Raw genomic sequence first — 23,399 nt, forward strand, 5'->3', positions numbered from 1 at the left:
CAAAATTTTTTATGAGTCAAGGGGCCGATTTTTGGGACGAGGGTAATTCACGTCTATATCTAAACCAAGAGACAGATTGGGTCTAGTAAATTTGAAAAAAAGTGAATGATACACCTCCTAATGCTAGGGGAAGGGGGAAAGAAAAAAAAGCTTTTGGGAAAAGATTTCCAATTTAAATTTTCTAAGGATCAAGAAATGAAATTAATTTTCAATATCAATATTGCTTTACTATTGGTGATGACCAAGGGCCTACAAAGGGGCAGGGTTCGGGATTCCGATTTTTGGGAAAAAGGCCATCCAACAAGTTGTTTTTTGAAAATTCATCCAAAAAATTCAAACAAAAGGGCTACAATTTTTGAAATCTTTTGAAAATGAGTTATTTTCGTTTTTTCCCCCCAACCAAAAACCGCCCTCTAAATGCATGTTCATGTTGTTAAACTGGCGATTTTTTTTGGGTTTAATACTTTCAACATCAAGGAAGTAATATATTTTAAAAAACATAAAAAAGAAAAACAACCAACAAAAATTCAAGAATTTCTTCACAGTTCACATCCTAATCCGTTAATCCGTTAATGTAATAACACCATGCACTGCTCCCTCCCAATTCCTCCCTCACCATCTCTCCCCAATCCAATCCAAACCCAAAATCCACCGCTCCTCACCACCGCACCACCCGACCCCACCCTCTCCAAACACTCATGGATCGAATCCCTCCGCTCCCACGCCCGCTCAAACTCCCCCAATCAAGCCCTCGCCACTTTCATCCAAATGCAAGCCGCCGGAATCCCCCCCGACAATTACGCCTTCCCCGCCGCCTTGAAGGCCGCCACCGCCCTCCAAGACCTCCGCCTCGGCAAGCAGATTCACGCCTCCCTCGTCAAATTGGGCTTCAATTCCCACGCCACCGTCTCCAACACCGTTCTGCACATGTACGCCAAATGCGGCAGCGAAGTCGAGCAAGTCTTCAAGGTGTTCGACAGAATTCCCCAAAGAGACCAGGTTTCCTGGAACTCGCTGATCAACGCCCTGTGTAGATACGAGGAGTGGGAGCTGGCTTTGGAGGCTTTCCGCTTGATGTGGCTGGAGAAAATCGAGCCTAGCTCGTTTACTTTAGTCAGTGTCGCTCTTGCTTGTAGCAATTTGAGGAAGGGAGATGGATTGAGGCTTGGGAAGCAGCTTCATGGGTATAGCTTGCGAGTCGATGAGAGGAAGACATTTACGGATAATTCTTTGATGGCGATGTATGCGAAATTGGGGAGAGTGGATGATGCTAGGATCATATTTGAGCGGTTTGCTTATCGAGATATGGTGTCGTGGAACACGATTATCAGTGCGTTTTCGCAGAGTGATAGATTCTACGAGGGTTTGGAGTGTTTCCGTGGTATGAATGATGAAGGGTTTAAGCCGGATGGGGTTACCATTTCGAGCGTGCTCCCAGCTTGTTCCCATTTGGAGCTTTTGGATTTGGGGAAAGAGATTCATGCTTTTGTAGTGAGGAATGATGGTTTCATGAGGAATTCCTTTGTGACGAGTGCTTTGGTGGATATGTATTGTAACTGTAAGCAAGTTGCGAGTGGGAGAAGAGTTTTCGACATTGCATTTGATCGGAAGCTTGGGGTGTGGAATGCTATGTTTGCTGGTTATGCGCAAAACGGGTTTTACTTGGAGGCGGTGAGGTTGTTTATGAAGTTGATGGTTATGTCCGGTTTATTCCCTAACCCGACCACAATGGCTAGTGTCTTGCCGGCTTGTGTGCACTGCGAGGCCTTTGTTGATAAAGAGGTTATGCACGGATACGTCTTGAAGTTGGGGCTTGGGAGCGATAGATACGTTCAAAATGCTCTGATGGACTTGTATTCCCGGGTTGGGAAGGTGGATGTTTCGGAGTATATATTTCACAGTATGGAAAGCAAAGATATCGTGTCGTACAACACGATGATAACTGGCTACGTGGTGTGTGGTTACCACGAAGATGCTCTTATCTTATTGCACGAGATGCAAACATCTGAAAAGAACGCTGAGGTCTCGTTTAGACCTAATTCTGTAACGCTCATGACCATCCTCCCTGGCTGTGCTGCTCTGGCAGCTCTAGCGAAAGGAAAGGAGATTCATGCTTATGCGTTTAGAAATGGATTGGAATCGGATGTGGCTGTTGGAAGTGCGCTCGTTGATATGTATGCCAAGTGCGGTTGCTTGGTTATGGCTCGGAGAGTTTTCGAGAGCATGCCTAATAGAAATGTAATAACATGGAATGCTATGATCCTGGCTTGTGGGATGCACGGAGAGGGAGACGGGGCGTTGGCACTTTTTAGGAAAATGGCGGCCGAAGTTAAGCCTAACGAGGTTACTTTTATCGCAGTATTCGCAGCTTGCAGTCATTCCGGGCTGGTGGATGAAGGCAAAAGACTGTTCCAGATGATGAAAGTAGAACATGGAGTCGAGCCTATTGCTGATCACTACGCGTGTGTTGTTGACCTTCTAGGTCGAGCAGGCCGGCTTGATGAAGCGCATGACATCATCAACTCGATGCCTGTGGGGCTGGACAAGGTTGGGGTGTGGAGTAGCTTACTCGGTGCTTGCAGGATCCATCAAAACGTAGAGCTCGGGGAGATCTCTGCATCCAATCTGTTTAAGTTAGAAGCGAACGTTGCAAGCCATTACGTCTTGCTGTCAAACATCTACTCATCGGCCGGGCTCTGGGAGAAGGCTAACGAAGTTCGTAGGAAGATGAGAAGCAAGCGGCTGAAGAAAGAGCCCGGATGCAGCTGGATCGAGTACAGTGGCGAGGTGCACAAGTTCGTGGCTGGGGACACGAGGCACCCCCAGAGCGAGCAGCTGTACGCGTATCTGAACGATCTGTTCGATAGGATGAAGAGGGACGGTTACGTGCCTGACACGTCGTGTGTTCTTCACAATGTTGACGAGGAGGAGAAGGAGAGCTTGCTGTGTGGGCACAGCGAGCGACTGGCGATTGCGTTCGGCCTCCTTAACACGCCTCGTGGCTCGACCATTCGAGTCTCGAAGAATCTGAGGGTTTGCAACGATTGCCACTCTGCAACAAAATTCATCTCCAAGATTGTTGATAGGGAGATTGTTGTGAGGGATGTTAGGAGGTTCCATCATTTCAAGGATGGTGCTTGCTCTTGTGGAGATTATTGGTGATATTTGTAGCCAAGGTAGTATGTAATCAAAGAAAATAAGAAAATACAAATTGTAATGTGGAAAATTTAGACAAAAATGTAATACAATCTGTAGCTACTAGCATTATTTTCTCATCTATTTATTCTATAATCAATTTTCTTTGTTAACTACACGGTCTACACCCTCTTCGGTCCTACAAGAATATGCACTCTTTTTTATAGTTCGTCCCACTAGAATATGCACTTTCTAATTTTGGAAAGTCTTCTCTCTTTACTCTAAAGAGGTGAGACACATTCTCCACTAACAATACTTAAATTACTTTTTCTCTCTACCTCTCTTTTACTTTACTAATTTTACATTAAAACTCACGCCGAACCCAAAGTGCATATTCTTTGGGGACGGAGGAAGTACTTCTTATGGATAAATTATAAACTAGATACACTTTTTTCCGCAAGTAGACTCGTGTTACGGGGGAATCATATCTGACGTGGCAACCGAAAAATATTATGTGGACAAAACATCGGGGCTACTCAAATGACGTGCTTTATTTGTTAAAAAACTGCCCAAAATCATGAATTTGGATAATATTCAGTTTCAGATTATACCATAGGTTAATAACAAATCTGACATATTTCACAATTGTCCCATAGCAAAAAATTTATGTATATGCTCATCGATGAAGAAATTGCTTAAGTGAACCAAACTTCGTGATTTTTCCTGCAATTTGCTCTAAAGAAAAGGCAGTACATTCGAGCTAGTCATGATGCTACGAGAAAATGCTCTATATTTCCATTCAATTTACAGAACAATACAAATTTCTAAGTAATTTTGTTACCTCTCTCTCAATCTTGCTGTATTTTGTACAGCTTGTTCGATCCTAAATTAAAATAATAACCTCTCTTGGTAAATATCCAGTGCCTGAATAACTTTCTCCATGAACAGCTTCCGGTGCATCCTATATCTGCACAGAAAAGCAGTGAGTAAGATGGACTGTGTTCCTCTAATGCATCCGAATTAACGAGACAGTTTTTCTGTGGGGAATACGTACTTTATAGCAGCCTCTTGCGTCCTCCTAGCTTCAGGGATCGATTCTACAGCAAGAAACCAAGAAAGTAAATACACTAGATATCCAATTCAAAAATCTATTCATCGGTTTCTTGCTGTTCTATCCATCAAGGAATAGGAACTCCATGGCGGAATGTTAAGCATACCTAGAATTTCTTCATCTTGCTCGGCAGTTGTTGGAAACTCTGCAAGCATTTGATGGCATTCTTCTTGTAACTCCTTCACAGCTTTCCTTTCTGCGCTTGGAATGGGAGGGATGTCCCCGTCCGACCAAGTGGGTATTGTTCTAGCAGCAGCGATAACGGCCCCATCAACAAAGCTCTCGTCATCATACGATAGCTTGCCTGATAAGTAAAAATCTCCTCAATTCACGAACCATAACAAAGCTCAAGCCATAGATGAAATACTTATGAGAAGGAAGCAATATTACTGTTGTGATAGTATTCTTCGGGAAGGCCAGATATATTGAAGACGGATAAGAAAGAATCCAAATGAATCCGCGCATTGCCAGAGAACTGGATAACATCCCAAGGATTCTGCAGTTTTTGTTTCGAACAGTTAAGGTACAAATAAACAATAACACTAGTAATGAAGGGCACGTCAAGTAACACGAAATAAACGAAAAAAGGAATTTTGCCTTTTTGCTAAATTAAAAAAGATATTAGTTGGAACAGAAAAATACCACTGGAGATGAAAACCCATATCTTTCCATGAAGAAGTTATTCATCTGTCCATTCATGTAACTGACGGTCATCTGCATACCGATCAACGGAAAGGCATACAGTTATGCAAATGTAATGGAATGAACATATACCATCATGTTATCTTTTATCAGACCTCAATCATGAGTCGCTCTTAATAATGATACATATATAATTGAAATCCTAAAACAATTTCAGATATTACTATTGATATCATCTTAAGGTTGAATAGTAGCAAGCTTCTGTCAAATATAAAACATCCTATAAATTTTTCTCTTTGGTTTAACGATGGTCAAAGTTGTATCTGAAAAATACACTTTTGCTCTCAACATAAAGCCAGTGGTATTCTATACCTCATCGCCCTTTTTGACCCCTTGCCCAGCATTTATCATGACCTCAAGCATTCGATCCTTGAAACGCCAGTGGAAGAAACAATTCGGCTTGAAAGAATGATTTAACATATCTACGAACATGCAATCAGCGCATATAGTTAATGAGCTAATGTACAAGATCGTTTCCGCTCAATCAACTTGCAAGAAAAAAGGAAAATTTACCAACAGTCAAATTGAGATATTAAAAACTAATTAAACTTGTAAAACAAGTGAATTCTGAATTTGAATCAGCAGTAGATGCGAAATAAACATATATTGGCAAGTGTTTGATGCATATTTAGGTGGCTACCACCATAGCCCCTTAACTTGTTTTCATCATAAAAAGATAAAACTCTCAATAGTTGGGTTCCAAAAGAAACTGCTTTATCAAAATTCTATTTAGTCCATTGGCACAGAAGGTTACATACACACGATCCCATGAATGGCACACTGAGAAGAATAAGGAGATGACCGAACTTCATTTGAGAGAGACTAACCGGCATAAGGGATGAGCATGTTAGTATCTTGAGTTAGAGCACCAACTCTGATTTGCTTGTTTATACATCGAGATTGCGCCATACTCATGGCCCACAGGAATCTCTCAGGCTCTAGAGCAAGCCGTTTTACTTTAAGGGGTACTGCAGAGTGCTGAATGACACACAGTTAAACCAGTTAATTGATGCCAAAAAGACACTCCTGGTAGTATACAACATTATAAAAGACAAATCCATACCCAGTTTTTCTCCCAAAAGTCCAAAGCTCGTTGTTGCTGTTGTCTTACTGTAGAAGCAAGTTCGTTATCCTGCAACTCCAAAAGGTCCTCCTGCAATTGTCATGAAGAGAGTAAAGGAACCATCAATTCTCACAAAGAGAGTTTTGGAACCATCTCACAGGGTAACACAAGTTCATAATAAATATGGTAAACCTTCGGTGATCAAATTCAGCTAATATGAAACTGATTGCAACAACAAAAACCAAATAAAATGGCGAAGTAGGTACTCGAAGGTTTCAAAGTCACATATCCGACCTCGGTTGCTAGAAGTAAGCTTGTACACTCATCAGCAGCAGGTAAGAAGTCGCCATACAGCTGCCAAAAATTATCCTTGCAATCGAACGCGTATAGGAGAAGACATGCCAACCTCAGGTCCCAATCTGTCTGACGTAAACCAAAGAGTATTATGCACATGAGGAACTGAAAAACTAAGATCTCCAACTATCAGCTTAATCAAATATACAACTAATGAAATAACGAAGAAATTTTATCGCCACGCATTTACCTCGGGGTTGGTTGAGTTGATTATGTCGAAGATCGGATGACCAACTGGTATAATATCCGGGAAGAACATCCAAGGGAGTTTTTGACTTATAGTTAGCATCAATTCCAGTGGAATCTCCATAATCAACTGCATAGCAAATGAAGATTGCATTGCCAATCATTACACTTCGAAGCAACACAGTAACAAAATCACACAATTGTCTCATAAAAAGAAGAATTACCCTAGAACGGCGAAGAGGCGCGATATCTTTGGACGCATAAACTCCAAATCCATCGGGACCTTCTCTGAACTCGATTCCATAAGCTCGCATATTCCTAACATAGCCTATCTTATAGAAATCGGGATCCGCTGGCTCCAACTATCAACAATTTCGTCAAATAATCAGAATATTAATCAAAATGACATCAATTATCCTTTAAAAAAAGTTCAATTGGCGAAATATGCGGTCACCTGAGAAGCAGGAGTAGGTTCGGAAGGGAGCGCGGTTTGGAAGAGAGGGAAACCGGACGTGGAAATTGCAGAAAATGCGTCTTCGTTAGTAATCAAAGCCGCACGCAGCACCGGAGCACTCCTCCGCCGAGTCACCTGCTGGAGGCGGCGGCGGTGTTGGTGATTGGTGAAGATGCAGTGCGGCGGTGGATGCAGGAGCGACGTAGCCATTGCCTTTGCAGTTTTGGGGGGAAATTTCAGCAAACCGAAACGTTATCCATCAAAACCTCTGTTGGGTTTATCTGTTTTTACTCTCAAAAATATTCCTTTTATAGTAAAGGTGAATATTTCTCTTTCTTTTTTCATAAATATAAGGGTATATAATTAATCTTTATTTCATTATAGATTAGTAGTATGAAGCAATTAGTAACTGTCAAAACAAATTTATAGTTTACTAAATTAACAGATAATTAGGCGGGAGAGGGAGAGTAAAAGCTTGAAGCGGTGCTGGGGAATTCATCGTTAACGATCGTCATCTTCATAAGCCAATTGGAAAGAAGCATACATACATACAGCATGGGGATTCCGTCATCATTATAAGCGGCAGTGGTTAGTGGTTACTGCTCAATCAGCCTCCATTTCAGTACATTATAGCGACGCATCTGAGATGTTCGATGAAATGTCTGATTGAACAAGGATTGATTTTTCATTGTTTATTTGAGTATTCCGATTTCGGTTTTCTACTATATTTGATAAATTTGAAATGGTTTTTTGCATTCAGAAGCACAAGGGCGATTGACGGACACTATTAATATGGTGATGCAGGCAAGCTACCAGGCTACTTGTTGAGCTAGATTCTCTAAGTCAATCATTTCTCTCCACACGAAATCATAGCCAATTCAGACATAATTGCTCAATTTTCCCTCGCTCTGAGCTTCGGGTAATGCTCTCTGGTTCTCCCCCATTTTCGGCGAAGTTTTTCGCTTGATGAAGTAGTTCTCTGTATTTTACATGTGCAACGATCAATGTGGAAATTTGATGATGGCTACTCAATTTAATTTTTCACAATTTGTTTGGTCAGTTATAAATATGTGTGCCTTTTTCGAAATGTTACATATGATTGGAGCAAATTTTTTAAGTGAGCTGGACAATTGTATAATTATCCCGAGTCTTTAGCCACATTGCATCTCTTTAAATGATGAATTTCAAAGCTCATCAAGTTTGACTTTTTGTTATCTTGATCTCATGTTTGGGGGCTGCATTTGAGTCTTGGTTTGAGACTTTGAGTTCACTTGTTTTATGGGTGTTAGACGCTTTTGTTCTGAGACTTGTGTACTTGTTTATAAGCCGAACTATATTTCTGTTCAGTCCAACTTTATATTGGTACAGTCAGACAATGCAACTGAGATGTTCAATGTAATGTCTGACAAAAAAGAGAGGTTTTTTCATTATTTGTTTGAGTACTATTTTGGGCTTTGAAGAATTAATTGTCAGTGTTGATATACATGATTAATTCGTCTGGGGATTTGATCAGGTTTATAAAAAGTTCTAACCTTGTTGCATTTGCTAAATGTAGTCAATGGATGCTGGAAAGATACCCGAGCACACAAGTTTTCTCGACACTCTGCCTCCTGTTGAGTTCGCCTGTATATATGGATCCTCTCTCCATCCAAACAATTCTGATAAGGTGCAATCTTCTCCTCTTTTCTAGTCATTTACTGGAGTTGATGATTTTCCCCAACTTATTTTTGAATTTAACACTAGCACGAAAGCGCTGTGAGTCTGTGACTGAAACATTATGCCATCAATTTCAGGGTCTTTGAAATTTTATAATTACATGTAGCTTTATGACTTTCTCTCTTAAATCCTTGTTTCAGACATCTATGATAGATTACATTCTTGGTGTAGCAAATCCCCAGCAATGGCACACAGAGGTATATGTATGAATTATGATCATAGCAGTTAATAATTTTTACGAAGCTCCATTCTTTCTATCTCTGTTTTGATTAGCAACTGATGGAATATACTTGTCTTTTGGGATCAAGAATCTGAAATTAAATCGGGATCATTATGTGTCATGGATGATCCACCTTGGGGGAGCGCAGCTGGTGATACTTCACATCTCTCTTCTCATTTTGGATGTTTAAGTGTCTTGCAAGATTGATATTGTTTTTCCTGTGCCTAGTAGATAACCGGGGTTGCAGATCATATTGGTGCCCGCATACATTTCAATCCTTTTGTTTCTCACAGAGATCGGGTGATTATTTGTATCGTTACTCTTATTGCGATGTTTTAACATGTGATTTATGGTTGTTATCTCTCTTTACATATTCGATATACTGAAATGAGATTTTGACATGAAATCTCCTGCAGATGTTTAAATATGGTGTTGTTCGCATGAATGATCTTGTTCGGGACATATCGGGTTGGGAAAGTTTCTATCTGAGTGGCCGTTTGCAGAAACCGGTACGTTTTGCATCAATACTTGGATTACTACTTAATGCATTTCATCTCTAACACTCTGCTAAACTTTCTGCTTGTAAAGTATGCTTCGGTTTTACTGGATGCTGCCTATATAGTATCTCAAGCATCTGTGTATTGTAGGTTAACGTCGTAGTAGACAAATCAGAGATAGAAAAACTCAACTCTGTAAACGTGAAGGCTGCAACAGCTGCTGCCCTCCTGCTTTTGCCATCAAAATTCAGTGAGGTATGGACCTTTCTCAGTTTCATCGAAGTCGTGTAAAGGTAAAAAGGCTAGCAGTAATAAGCTTGATATGTTTGCAGGAAGAGTTGTACGCCAAAATATGTAGCCTCTCATACATGGGTGACTTACGAATGCTTTTCGCAGAGGATCGAAACAAGGTAATGATGATTGAAGTCTCAGGAACTTAACTTTAAACTGTGTGTGTTTATTGAAATTTAATTTCTATACTTAATCTATGCACACTTCTCAGGTGAGAAAGATTGTACAAGGACAGTTTGAGTTATTCCAACAAATGTACAATCCATTTATAGAGGAATTTGCAGCTCAAGACTTGCTTAGAATGTCATCTTCTGGTGATCAAAAATTAAATTTAATCCAGGTCAGTCCAAATCTAAGGTCCATACAGATTGTGATTGCACAGATTGCTATGTTTTCAGAAAATTGCAAATGTTGAGATTTTGGCTTACTCGGATTGTTGAATCAGGATTGTGGATCGTCTACCACATGCTCCCTCGTGTCTTCCCTTCCTCTGCCTCTCAGATGCCATACTGGGATGAAACTTGGAGAGAAGAAACCAATTGACGAATCTGGTACGATAAATCATTGGGCGGGTGAGCTCTACTGCTTCATCGCCATTTCATTAGCTATGCCCATTGCTTAGGGAAACAGTCAATCTAGCACCTCCTTATTTTGCATTTTTTGTTATGTTTATACAGCAAAATTTTTATGGTGTTCCGTTGGGTTAATCGTATTTTAGGTAGAGCGACACAGAAGGTAGCAATTAAAAGGGAAGAGGCTGCAGATTGCATCCGGAAGACCCTGAGACGCAAAGTCATGGTTTCGAGTGCAAGACAGGCGGTCGCAGGTCTACTAACCGCTGGTGCAGTTCACGGAGTGAAGTATGTCGGGAGCAAAATGAAGAAGGCATGGAGATCTTGGCGATAATCTTATAAGTTCAAACATGAGTCACTGCTAAATTTTGTTTAATGACGCTGTGAAAGGTGAAATGACAGAAGGATCCTGCTTTCTTGATTATATATACTCAGTTATTGCTGTCATTGTAGTAAGCAACTAGTTTTTAACATAGTTAGCATTGATTCGGCCACAGATTCCTTTGTTGTCATCTTATTAATTGTCACATGGGGTGGGACAATCACATAAGACATAATTGGCTGGCTTCCTAAATTCCATGGCTCTTGTTAGGACCGTCGACTGCACACATTAGTTTGAAATTGTCCGCTTTGAGTCAAGTCTGCACGGATCTCAAAAGGGTCTCAAACTAATTGGAGTTGGACAGAAATTATATACACCTTCCAACTTCTCTCACTCATCTAATGTGAGATGACAGTCTCTTCTCCTAGATTATGCTTGACTATAGGTGTTTCACTGCTCATAGTCTTGGCTTGATTTGGAGTAGAAATGTGAGGTCAAATAATGCAGGATGACTATAACAAGATACTTTGTCTACTTGTAATAAATGTCAAATTACCAGTTTTTATTTTGAATATATATCCCGCCGTCACCATCGCCATCGCCATCGCCGTTGTCGTCCACTCATGGCCGCGACTTGACAGTTGACTGACAGAGATAAGGTAATAGATTTCTCCTCACTCTCTCTCATATCATCCATTTATTTGCTCTGGTTTAGGAATAACAACAGCAGAGTGCAGAAATGGGAACTGAATCTGATGTTGAGCAAAGAAGCTACTGGAGATTCAGCAAGCAAGACTTCTTCCCGGAGAAATCTTTCGAGAATTTGAGCACCTATACCTCCGCCCTGTCTCAGACCAGGCTCCGGCTGAAGGACCGCCTCCTCAGCCGCTCCGATGAAGCAACAGAGCTCGTCTACCTCCGCAGACAGAGCGAGCACAGCATGAAGCGCCAGCTCAACTGGTGGGACCTCATCTGGTTCGGGTTTGGCGCTGTCATCGGCACCGGCATCTTCGTCCTCACCGGCCAAGAAGCTCACGACCACGCGGGCCCCGCCATCGTCTTGTCGTACGTCGCTTCCGGCCTCTCAGCCATGCTCTCTGTCTTCTGCTACACCGAATTCGCAATCGAGATCCCTGTCGCTGGAGGGTCTTTCGCTTACCTCCGCGTCGAACTCGGCGATCTCGCGGCCTTCATCGCAGCCGGAAACATTCTCCTCGAATCCATCATCGGAGGAGCCGCGGTCGCCCGAGGCTGGACGTCCTACTTCACCACGCTCCTCGACCGCCACCCGAACTCGCTGCGCATCCACACCAACCTCGCCCACGGCTTCGACCTACTCGACCCGCTGGCCGCGGGAATCCTCATCCTCGCAGCCACGATTGCGATCACGAGCGCGAAAAAGACCTCGTACCTCAACTGGATCGCGTCGGCCGTGAACACGGCCGTGATCATATTCGTGATAGTTGCGGGATTCGCTCACGCGGACGCCTCCAACCTCAAGCCTTTCGTCCCCTACGAGGCCACCGGGGTCTTCCAGGCCGCCGCCATCGTCTACTTCGCCTACGGAGGATTCGACAACATCGCCACCATGGCCGAGGAGACCAAGAACCCGCAGCGAGACATCCCCATCGGGCTCCTCGGGTCGATGTCGCTGATCACCATCATCTACTGCCTAATGGCGCTTTCATTAGTCATGATGCAGAATTACACCGAGTTAGACACCAATGCTGCTTACTCCATAGCCTTCCAGAGCGTCGGGATGAAATGGGCCAAATATCTCGTCGATTTAGGCGCCCTCAAGGGGATGACTACGGTCCTCCTTGTCGGGGCCCTCGGGCAGGCTCGCTACACCACCCACATAGCCCGGTCCCACATGATCCCGCCCTTCTTCGCGCTCGTCCACCCCAAGACCGGGACTCCAATATACGCGACGCTCCTCGTCACCATCCCGAGCGCCGTGGTCGCCCTGTTCTCGAGCCTCGACGTCCTGGCCAGCCTCCTTTCTGTCAGCACTCTGTTTATTTTCATGATGATGGCGGTGGCGCTGCTGGTGCGGCGCTACTACATGCCCGGGGTGACTTCCCGGGCGAATGCGGCTAGATTGGCAGCGTTGGTGCTGCTGATCATAGCTGCCTCAATGGGGACCTCTGCCTACTGGGGTTTAAAACAGGGCAGGGAGTGGGTGGGGTATGCGGTGACGGTCCCGGTGTGGTTGGCGGCCACGCTGGGGATTGCGGTGATGCTGCCGCAGGAGAGGACGCCGAAGGTGTGGGGAGTGCCGATGGTGCCGTGGCTGCCGTCGCTGTCGATCGCGATGAACGTGTTTCTGATGGGGTCGTTGAGCGGCGCGACGTTTGTGAGGTTCGGCGTGTGCACGGCGATCATGCTCTTGTATTACGTCTTGTTCGGTGTTCATGCGACCTACGACATGGCGCAGCAGATCAAGGTGGAAACGGCCAAGATCGAGGACGAAGCCGAGGAAGTGAAACCTTCTCCTTAAATTGGCTGACTAGACGTTTCTCCTCCCACCAATAGGTCAAGTATAATCAAATGAAAAAAAAAAAAAAATTATAATCAAATGATAGATAAGGAATCATTGTTGCTCCTTTTGTATATTAAGAAACTACTCCTTCAATTTAGTTTTCATCGTGAACTGACGTCATTGGTTACTTACTTCAAAAAGGTACAAATATCTATGTTTGATATTTTTAGATAGGCAAAACACATCCATAGGTCCTTGTACTTTGATTGTTTATTTCATTAGGTCCTTATACAATTTTTTCGTTTTACTAAGTCCCTGTACTTTTATATTTGATATATTCCGATCCTTATTTAACGGCACCGTTAACTATTCCGTTATAAAATGACACATCATATATCAATTATTTAAATATATTCCACGTCATATCCTAGTTGGAAAAAACCATAAAGATAAAAAAAATGGAAACTTTATTTAAAAATTCAAATTGCATTTTCCAGATTTATATCACTGCAACCAACCTACAACTAACCTACGATTATCATTTATCAATCTTCTTCAATGATTTTTAGCCCATATAATCAAACAAAAATTTCTTCTTCTTTCTGCGTGTTGAAGACAAGCAAGAACAATGCCCCAAAAAATACACGCACAAGATAAAGTAGGTGAATTGCTAGAAGCTCAATATTTCTTTCATTTTGTTGTGCCATTTTTGGTTTCTGAAGAAGACGAGGAAGAAGCCTTGTAATTGCAGAATTCTGGCGAAGAATTGATTGCAGATTGCAATCACCAATCAGAATGCACTCAACGTGTTCGATGAAATTTCTAAATGAGATTTGGGATACTGTTCCTACTTCTAAATGAGATTGAGGGCGTCATTCTAGATTCCACTACAAAAATTTCAAATTTGTGAAAGCATTCCAATAGGTTTGATCCTTTAAACTTTTCTCTTAATATAGTTATTAACAAGTATTCCAATATGTTTGATTCAACCACTAGAATGTTTAGTTCGTTGACAAGTTCATTGATTCCAATAGGTTTGATTCAACTACTAGAATGTTTAGTTCATTGACAAGTATTAGCAATGATATAAGAAATCTACAGGCTAAACCTTCTTTTCTTCTCCCCACTTGCAACTTGAACAATTTTACTAACAAGGTATACTGCAATAATTCAATAATCTCATCAAACAACCTATAAACAATGATAACAGTTGATTTTCCTCTCATAAGAAACTAAGTGGTTATACACATGTTACATTCAAAATCTTACTCTAAAAATAGATGATGATCATGCAATTAATTCCCAAGAAATGAAAATACTCCATATAATCTGCTATCACTAGAACACTTTAAACTATCTGAAAATTCATTTATACTTTAGTAGGAATAGAAAAAAAAAGATTCATATAATTCATTAAGAAAAAATGCAATCTTACTAAGTTCAAAAGCAATATATTTTGTTTAGCAATGAGAACAATTGTCTAATCTATTATTCATAAGCTAAATTCAAGATCCACATCATTTCCTCTCCTTTGCTTGAGTTGTAAATGTAGTTATTTTGCGTTGTGCCTCAACTTGCAGTTGTCTTGTTGTCATCGATGTATTTCCTTTCCATTTTAAACCTGAAGTTGTCTGGTTCTTGCTGCCTCGAACATCTTTATTTGCATCTTCAGATGGTCGTGAATACATTGTTTCTTGATGTGTCTTCACATATTTATTAGACCTTATTCCTGGCTGATCAAAGCAATCCAACAATGTAATTATTTCGAAATATTAAGCATGAGGTAACTTAAACTGAATATAAATAGTATTATAATGCTTACATTAAGAACTGTATGACCAGTATTCTCATTGATATATAATCCATAACCAGTTGGATGATTTGTCGAACCTTTCGTCATCCTTGATTTTGTGGGTCTGCTTCTTTTACCTAGTTGGACTGAACCATTATGCCTTTTTGATGATTGCCCATCCCTCATTTCACTTCTGCTTTGAGAGAGTGACTTATTTGTTGCATATTGCTCTAGACTTGTAACATTATCTTCTCCGGGCTACATTAAAATTAACAAGAAAAGCATTGTTAAAAAACCACAATTTTATGAGAGCACTTTTTTGTAAAAAGGGGTTAGGTAAGAGTACCATATTCATCTTTTGAGGACATCTTCTAATATTATGTCCAGGCTGCTTACATATTTTGCAAGTCATGATTCTTCCTTTTCTGGATAGTTTGCCTGCCTTCTGAATCTCATTTTTATCTTTCTTTCTTTTGACTTTAGGCCTCCCTGGTAACTTCCTGTGAACCGGTGGTGCAATTTCTTCTTTACCAGTTTCAGCCCACAAGATCTTTCCTCTCACGGGTTGTATCATGAACTGATAGGCCTTCAAATATGTAGATTCCACATACCAATGAGCAACGAAATTTTCTGGCTCCAACCCTTCACTGTGCAGGACACAAACTGCATGTTGGCATGGGATACCAGTAAGTTCCCACTCTCTACATGTACAACTTGACGACTTCAAATTAACAATATGCCTGTTATCTTGGTCATATACATTAGAAACCTCATATCCTTCATCCCCATTCCAAATCATTTGCCACTTAAATGAGAACTCTTTGTTTCTTTCTAATTTTTGCATAGGTCTTGGTCCAACAGCACATATCCAAGTTGAACAAAACTTCCTTTTAGCATATAATCTTCTCATTACTTGAACTCTTATATCTTCCAACATAGAAATAATTGGCTTACACCTTGCATCTAGTATCCAACCATTGAATGTTTCAGCCATATTATTATCCACAGAATCGCACTTCGGAGTTGTCCTAAAGTATGCTTTTGAAAAGGATTCAACATTGTATCGCATAAAATCTTCCAAAATCCCATTTCCCAATAGATTCATTTCTCTTAACTTTGACTTGAAATCATTTTCAAAAGTACTCCTAGCACACTTCCAAAATGCTATCTTTCTCTCTTCACCTTTCCATTTTTTTGCCCAAGCTGCGTAGACGTGTCTAGCACACATTCTATGTTCAACTTCTGGCAAGTGCTCATTAATTGCACTGTCCAAGCCCTACAGTAGAAAAATATAGAATGAAAATTAATGTACATGTAAAAAAAGTCCAATATGAGAACATTGATTTGTTTTATACCAATATAATACACTTACTTTTTGCATGTCAGATATGATGGTTAGTTCTGCTCCATCTCCAATAGCCAAATCATACTTCAATAAATTCAAGAACCAACCCCAATTCTCTTTATTTTCAACAGATACGACTGCCCATGCAATTGGAAACATTTGATTGTTTCCATCTCGTCCAACAGCACATAAAAGTTGTCCTTTACATACACCCTTCAAAAAACAACCATCTAATCCTATTATATTCCTACATCCTTCTGTCTAACCTTTCTTACATGCAGCAAAACATACATAAAAACATCTAAAATGGTTGATATCTCCACCTTCATCTTTTGAAGCCTTGACCACACAAGTTGTACCAGGATTACTAGAATTTATTTCTTGGACATAATCATGCAATCTCTTATATTCCTCGGTATAAGATCCTAATAAATCTGCAATCACCCTCTTTCTGATATTCCGAGCTTGAGTCAAGCTAATTTTAAGCTTCAGCTCAGTTTTGCATAGATTCTTTAAGTCTCTATACTTAATAAAAGGTGTAGCCAATAATCTATCCTTCAAGAGTTTAGACAAAGACTTGCTAGTAGCCATGGGATTGGTGTTTTTCCTGTAACACTTATGGTTAGGCACATAAGTTTTCACTTCAAAGTCATTATTGTGACTGTTTTTAGATGCCAAAAATTTCCAAGGGCATTTTTCCATGCATTCAGCCCTAACTCTGACTTGATCGTTTTTAATAAAACGAATTTGTAAACCCTTCATTATAGCATACTTTGCAAGTGCATCTCGACACTCTTGAACATTTTGGAATATCATGCTACAACAAAATACTGGTATTGTTGCCATCGGATCGAAGCGTACCATTTCACTTGGTTTTCTAAGAGCATGGTCTCCACACTCTTCATCTGACTCACTATAATAGCTACAACAATCATCACTGTCATAATAAAAACTCCCGTCAGAATCATTACCATCTTCTAATCCATTATCCTCCTCTTCTTGAGCATCATCTTCTAGGCCATCATCCTCTTGGGAATCATATATAATGTCATATGCATATGCATCCAACTCATCATCACACCGAGTATTATCTTTACCATTAAATGTGTTCTTCTCCTTGAAAGATCTTATGTTTTTCCTTGACATTTGTACTTCTTCATCATCATCATCAGTCAAGAATACTATATCCTTGTTGAGATTATCAAAAGTTTGTTGTAGAAGATCATCTTCCGAGTCATTATCATCTGACAAATCAACACCTTGATTGACCTCCAAACTTCCCCCATCAATTACTTCTGTTTGCTTAGAAAGTGTGACTTGTTTAGCTAGATTCTTATGGTTGACATAAAATTCTAACTTTGCCCTGTCGCATAACTCACTGACAATGCTCAAAATGGCCTGGTCATCTTTTACTACTACAAAATTACCTTGTTTGTGATAATATAACCCATCAATTGACTCCAATTCATATTGCAGGTCTTCTTTAACATAAGATATAATCTCTGGATATGAGATCTTATCAATGTCCAAGGCATCACACACTTGAGTAACTTTTCCACCAACATAGCGACGTCTACTATCATCAACAAATCTACCCCCATGATGTATAGACAATATAAATGTTATTTCAGACATTCTGCATAAGCACAACGATGGTAAACTGTAATATTTATGACTATAAATGTGATATTTGCTGGTTTCAAATTATACATTTATGTACTAAAAAAATCTGGAATTAATGTATCTAATTTCTCTGTGTATAACATCTTCTAAGATAACAAGTATTAATAGTGTTTATGCAAAATAAATCTTAAGCCTAAAGCAGTTGTCAAATTATAAATAAACCTGGTCAAATTAACTGTGGAATAATCTTTATGAAGTGCATACTCCACAAATCAATATTGGAACTATAATTTTATTGCAAACATTCTCAGCAGGCACACAGAAGTATTTGTGTTGCTTAAATTTACATATTCTCAACCAAATTTCATTGTATGCATAGTGCTGAAGAATAAAAAATCAAGGACTACTTTAGATGACGTACCTGGAAATCTCTGCGCCCACGATGATAGCAATTTCAAAGCTTATTGAATATTGGGAACAAGAACTTTCATAGGAGAAATACTTATGACGGCTATTAAGGAATTTATTTAAAGGAGGCTCACGTAGGGTAGGGTATAATATGTTTAATTATCAAATGCGGATTTCATTAAATAAGATATGATGTGGAGTTTATTTTAATAATAATTGGTGAAGTTGAATACATAAGATATGATGTGGAGTTTATTTTAATAATAATTGATGAAGTGGAATATATTTAACGGCTAAGCTAACGGATTGAATATAATCAGTTAAAAATGATCTATTGATATCAAATATAAAAGTACAAGGACTTAGTAAAACGAAAAAATTGTATAAGGATCTAGTGAAATAAACAATCAAAGTACAAGAACATATGGATGTGTTTTGCCTTTTAGATACTTTTTCACATCTATTTACATATACTTTTTCGGACTTATTGGTGATTTTATGTATCCATTTTTATGATATTATGCATAGATCATGTATTCAGAAAAAAAATTATGTCTTCCACAATAGAATTTGATATTATTAGATTTTCAGTATGTGTTCCCGTGATTATAATATGACTGAAGAAATAATTCATCAAAAAAGATCGCCAGATGTTTGGGAATTCATTATGATTGCATTATGCATAAAATTTTTTATTGATTATCTTTCAAAAAACTGACTTACTATAAGATTGACGATTTGAAGTTAAACCAACCAACACTACGGTCACGAATTCTGATTTTAATTTTATCTACTTTATGTCAAAAAAATATGTGAATTTAAGTACTTACTATTTTTTTAAACTTGGCCCAAACAAAAATTCTTGCCCCTACAGGCTACAACCGCTTATAAATTCTGAAAACATTCTCATTGGGCCAAATTCAAAAACTAAACTAAAATTACATGATTTTTTCTTACCAAAAAGTGGACTGAGTTGTTTCACCTTTGAACATTGGGGAAAATTATTTTATTTGAAAATCAAGTAGTTGTAAAATTTTGATTGGAAGAGTGGGAATCATATTGACTGACTAAGTTATTAGGCAAATGCCCAATGGAAACACCTTGAATAAGGAGATACATTAAGTACCCGACAAACTGAAAAAAATATTCTTATAATATTATTAGTACTAATCGTTTTTGCAAAAAACTTATTTTATGAATCATATAAATAATACACTCTCAAAAATTTAAACATCGAAATTTAAAAATATTACACGCATATTGAAGCCCCAACAATTACAATGATTTATCCCTATTATAATAAAATTTAAAAATAATACGGTATTAGCTAATACTATTACAAATCGGTGATACTTGCAGAAACATCTAAGGACGATATAGATATGCTATTGCCTCAAACTTTCATATCCCAAAAAGGTTGCAGTCCCTCGCGCCCCATCGCTTTGGGCATCATTGGCGGTTACACGCGTCCAACTGAGTCAGTGCTTCGGATGCCATCGCGCATGGGATACATGTTGGCCTTGTCAAAAACAAAGTTTTGCTTTCATGTTTACTTGCTCTATTACTTCCCCCGTCCACGAATATGAGTCTCGTTCATAATTATCATAAATGGTAAAGAGACCTCACATTCCACTAAATCATTCAACTCACATATTATCATAAATGGTAAAGAGACCTCACATTCCACTAAATCATTCAACTCACATATTATCATAAATGGTAAAGAGACCTCACATTCTACTAAATCATTCAACTCACATATTATTTAAAACTAATATATACAAGTGGAACTCTTATTCCAGTAACTTTTTTCCACCTACTTTTTTTTTAACATTTTTTAAAACTCGTACCGGATAGAAATGAGACTCTCATTCGTGGACAGAGAGAGTATTAGAATAGGGTAATACTCTTTTTGTCCTAACAAAAATGACTTATTTACTATTATTACGGGAGTATTAGAATAAAGTAATACTCTTTTTGTCTTAACAAAAATGACTTATTTACTGTTATTAGAATAGCATACTTATTATTATTTCGATTTTTTACTCTATTTAACACGATGTAATTTAGTTAATTATTTTTGGAATGGAGTGGGTAATAAGATTTCACTGTCGTAGTGAAATAGAAAAAGAATTGATTTTGAGCTGAATTTGCAAAAACCAGAGGCTAAAGTCCATGGTTTTCTATAGTTTCTAACGCCTAAATTCCTAAATTGATTGAATTCCTAATCGACTTTTATTTAACTATATTTAACAAAATTAACAACAGCACGCAGTTTGAAAAGCTATGTGCATTCAAAAGCGGAAGACCGTATTAATATGGCGATGAAGCCAAGCTACAACCATAATTGTTGAGCTAGATTCTCTGAGTTCATCAACTCTCTCCTTACGAAATCGAAGCAGATTCAAACTGAGTTGCTCAATTTGCCATCGCTCCGAGCTTCGGGTAATGCTCTCTAGTTTTTTCCCCCATTTTCGGCGATGTTTTTCCGCTTGATGAAGTGTTTCTGTGTTTTACATGCGTGAAGATCGAGGTTGAGATTTGATGGCTAATCGACCTTGATTTTGCCTAATTAGTGTGATTTTTCCTAATTAGTGAGTTTAATCACTTGGTCAGTTTATAAATGTGTGTTCCTTCTTCGAAATGTTGCATATGATTGGAGCAGAAATTTGACCTAACTGGACTCGATTTCAGCCTGCTTGCAAAATGTATGAATAATCTCTTTAATTAGCTGAAAATTGCATCTCATCAGATGATGAATCTCAAGTGGATTTTTTCATTTTTATATTTCATGCTTATGTGGTTCATCGTGCGCTCAAAGGCTGCATTTGATTCTTGGTTTGATGGATATTTTCATCTTCACTTTTTATGGATGATTTTCATGGATATTTTCATTCTTCACTTGTTTACAGATATTTTCATGGATGATTTCATTCTTCACTTTTTGTCATGTTTCATCATACAGTATTTAAGCTTTACAGAGTTGTACTGATTATAAATTTGTAGTTGATTTTCAAAAAAATTTATCAAGCTCTCCCCTTTCATACTGGACTCTTATGATTTGAGGCTCTGTTGAAAAATTTGGTATTGCATTGAAGTAATGAGTGGGGTCTTATGATTCACTTCTGAGATACTGAATAGAAAGTGCATAATAATGTTTTGTATCTGTGGTTTTATCTTCTAGTGTTTCCTAATTTTTTACTGTATAAATTTGTATCCGGTGAGATTCATCGATCTATTTTTCGTGTGTAAATGACATGGTAGAAGAAGCATTTCTAACCATTTTAACTGGTACTTGATGCAGGGTCTTCACCTTTCTGTGTGTAAGTAATCGAGATCTTCATCGCTCTGCTCTGATTTCTTCGAAATGTCTATCCTATCAAAGTTGCGTTTAGTAACTGTTGATGTTACCGGCACGCTAATTGCATACAAAGGGGAGCTTGGTGACTACTACTGTATGGCAGCAAAATCAATAGGACTCCCGTGTCCGGACTATAAACGGGTACATGAGGGTTTTAAGCAGGCTTATACAGAGATGGCGACGAAGCATCCATGCTTTGGATTTGCAGAGAAGATACCCAACATCGTTTGGTGGAAGACGTGTGTGCGGGATTCTTTTCTCAGGGTGAGAGAATCAATCGATAACGATGTTGATAAAGTCGTAAGTTCGACTTTCAGTTTTTATATGGCTTGTTTATCTTATGTTGCTCATGCTACAGGCTGGATATGATTATGATGAAGAAACGTTTGAGAAGGTTTTCAGACGCGTATACGCCACCTTTGGTTCATCTGCGCCATATACTATCTTCCCGGATTCACAGCCATTCCTGAGATGGCTTCGTGGGAAAGGCATTATTGTAGGAATCGTGAGCAATGCCGAGTATAGGTATCAAGATGTAATCCTTCCAGCATTGGGTTTGCACAAGGTAAATCCAAAAGCATGATATAGATATAGAAGATTCATTGCATAAAACATAAATTCCGTGGCGTCTGATGCAAAATCTCGAACATTTTCCAGGGATCGGAGTGGGACTTTGGCGTATTCTCTGGTCTCGAAGGTGTGGAGAAGCCCGACCCAAGGCTGTACGAGATAGCCTTGGAGAGGGCAGGCAACATTGCACCGGGAGAGGCTCTTCATATCGGGGACAGCATGCGCAAGGACTATGTCCCGGCAAAGAGTGTGGGTATGCACGGTCTACTGTTGGACCGGTTTCAAACCCCAGATGCTCGGAGTTGGAGGGAATCCGGTGCTATCGTGCTACCCGACTTGATTGCTGCTCAAGAATGGCTATCTTCTGAGCGACAGAGCTGATTGTAACATGTTCGAATAAACTATCAACCAAACACATTTTTTCTCTTAATTATTCTAAATCCATGTTGTAGCAACAGCCCTTGAAATGAACATTGTTTTTGACAAATGAATTTATGACATTGTCTTCTCTTTTCTACAGTACTCTTTTCATGATTCATTACAAAGTTTGCATCTAAAGAAAAAGCCAGTGTGATTCAGTAATATATAGCGATAATGGTCCCAAAATCACAAACTTAGACCGAAATTTGGTGCTTTTTACTAAGTTAAAACTTAAGTCACTCATCTCATAAATTATTAAATTTAGGCCTTGTATCTAACTAATTAATACTTCCTCCATCCCATTATGATAAGGATTCACGTATTTTATGATCCATTTCCCAAGGATTTACCCATTGATTATGCTTGATCTAACTATTTTTGTGAGATTAATTTTCAATTTATCAATAAAACAATGGATAAGGTAGACCCAACCACAAAAGTTGAATCTAAACAAGAATGGATGGTAGATTAGAGATGGAAAGCATGTGTATAATGATGAGATAAAAGACCTACAATCATAGGACCTTGACCAAAACAATGGAAACAACCCTAGGCAACTTTCATTAGCTCTATCACCTTTGGCTCCACTACTCAATGGATACGCCTCATTGATGCATACCTCTACTTGAATCAATCTATGGAATTGATACAAGCAACATTCAAGGAAGGAATTGGATACATTCCTCAAAGGGGAAAAACTCACTAGGGAGATAGCTTTAATTCAATCACAATCTAGGAAAAGAAATGACATCAAAAGGTATTTATACTAAGGGTC

At 39.2% G+C, this 23,399-nt stretch overlaps 5 protein-coding genes and 1 long non-coding RNA gene across 10 annotated transcripts; 5 read left to right on the forward strand and 1 right to left on the reverse strand.

The window, feature by feature from the left end:
- Positions 1-546: 546 nt before the first annotated feature.
- On the forward strand, positions 547-3,308 carry LOC125210562 (pentatricopeptide repeat-containing protein At3g57430, chloroplastic). The gene has a single exon (XM_048110104.1). It carries the CDS (start codon positions 586-588, stop codon positions 3,160-3,162), a length of 2,577 nt encoding a protein of 858 aa, XP_047966061.1. The 5' UTR covers positions 547-585; the 3' UTR covers positions 3,163-3,308.
- A 597-nt stretch (positions 3,309-3,905) lies between these two features.
- LOC125216200 (protein PLASTID TRANSCRIPTIONALLY ACTIVE 14) lies at positions 3,906-7,284 on the reverse strand. The gene is made up of 12 exons (XM_048117860.1): positions 7,006-7,284; positions 6,776-6,913; positions 6,556-6,681; positions 6,306-6,434; positions 6,012-6,101; positions 5,776-5,926; positions 5,261-5,370; positions 4,889-4,960; positions 4,637-4,742; positions 4,353-4,550; positions 4,190-4,232; positions 3,906-4,102 (listed from the first exon to the last, which is right to left on the reverse strand). Exons 1-12 carry the CDS (start codon positions 7,213-7,215, stop codon positions 4,024-4,026), a joined length of 1,452 nt encoding a protein of 483 aa, XP_047973817.1. The 5' UTR covers positions 7,216-7,284; the 3' UTR covers positions 3,906-4,023.
- Positions 7,285-7,408: 124 nt separating this feature from the next.
- Positions 7,409-10,748, forward strand: LOC125216210 (phosphatidate cytidylyltransferase, mitochondrial). 5 transcript variants are annotated; one of them, XM_048117892.1, is made up of 12 exons: positions 7,409-7,593; positions 7,766-7,924; positions 8,561-8,671; positions 8,862-8,918; positions 9,030-9,092; positions 9,173-9,241; positions 9,358-9,450; positions 9,589-9,693; positions 9,771-9,848; positions 9,941-10,069; positions 10,175-10,301; positions 10,448-10,748. In XM_048117892.1, the coding sequence occupies exons 3-12, from the start codon at positions 8,564-8,566 to the stop codon at positions 10,633-10,635; spliced, it is 1,017 nt and encodes a 338-aa protein (XP_047973849.1). In that variant the 5' UTR covers positions 7,409-7,593; positions 7,766-7,924; positions 8,561-8,563; the 3' UTR covers positions 10,636-10,748. The 5 variants fall into 5 exon arrangements, with proteins under 5 accessions (XP_047973849.1, XP_047973856.1, XP_047973835.1 ...); XM_048117899.1 differs by having other exon boundaries at positions 7,810-7,924; XM_048117878.1 differs by lacking the exon at positions 7,409-7,593 and adding an exon at positions 7,684-7,701 and having other exon boundaries at positions 7,810-7,924.
- Positions 10,749-11,172: 424 nt separating this feature from the next.
- Positions 11,173-13,338, forward strand: LOC125216191 (cationic amino acid transporter 5). The gene is made up of 2 exons (XM_048117849.1): positions 11,173-11,282; positions 11,361-13,338. Exon 2 carries the CDS (start codon positions 11,363-11,365, stop codon positions 13,121-13,123), a length of 1,761 nt encoding a protein of 586 aa, XP_047973806.1. The 5' UTR covers positions 11,173-11,282; positions 11,361-11,362; the 3' UTR covers positions 13,124-13,338.
- Positions 13,339-13,640: 302 nt separating this feature from the next.
- On the forward strand, positions 13,641-17,892 carry LOC125216248. The gene is made up of 3 exons (XR_007175394.1): positions 13,641-14,029; positions 15,381-15,583; positions 17,719-17,892. It is a non-coding gene; the product is annotated as an uncharacterized LOC125216248 (long non-coding RNA).
- A 2,592-nt stretch (positions 17,893-20,484) lies between these two features.
- LOC125217533 (haloacid dehalogenase-like hydrolase domain-containing protein 3) lies at positions 20,485-22,723 on the forward strand. Its single transcript, XM_048119057.1, has 4 exons — positions 20,485-20,718; positions 21,578-21,898; positions 21,993-22,199; positions 22,292-22,723. Exons 2-4 carry the CDS (start codon positions 21,641-21,643, stop codon positions 22,583-22,585), a joined length of 759 nt encoding a protein of 252 aa, XP_047975014.1. The 5' UTR covers positions 20,485-20,718; positions 21,578-21,640; the 3' UTR covers positions 22,586-22,723.
- Positions 22,724-23,399: the final 676 nt, after the last annotated feature.

This window comes from Salvia hispanica, chromosome 1 (assembly GCF_023119035.1).
Source record: "Salvia hispanica cultivar TCC Black 2014 chromosome 1, UniMelb_Shisp_WGS_1.0, whole genome shotgun sequence".
Taxonomy (NCBI): Eukaryota; Viridiplantae; Streptophyta; class Magnoliopsida; order Lamiales; family Lamiaceae; genus Salvia; species Salvia hispanica.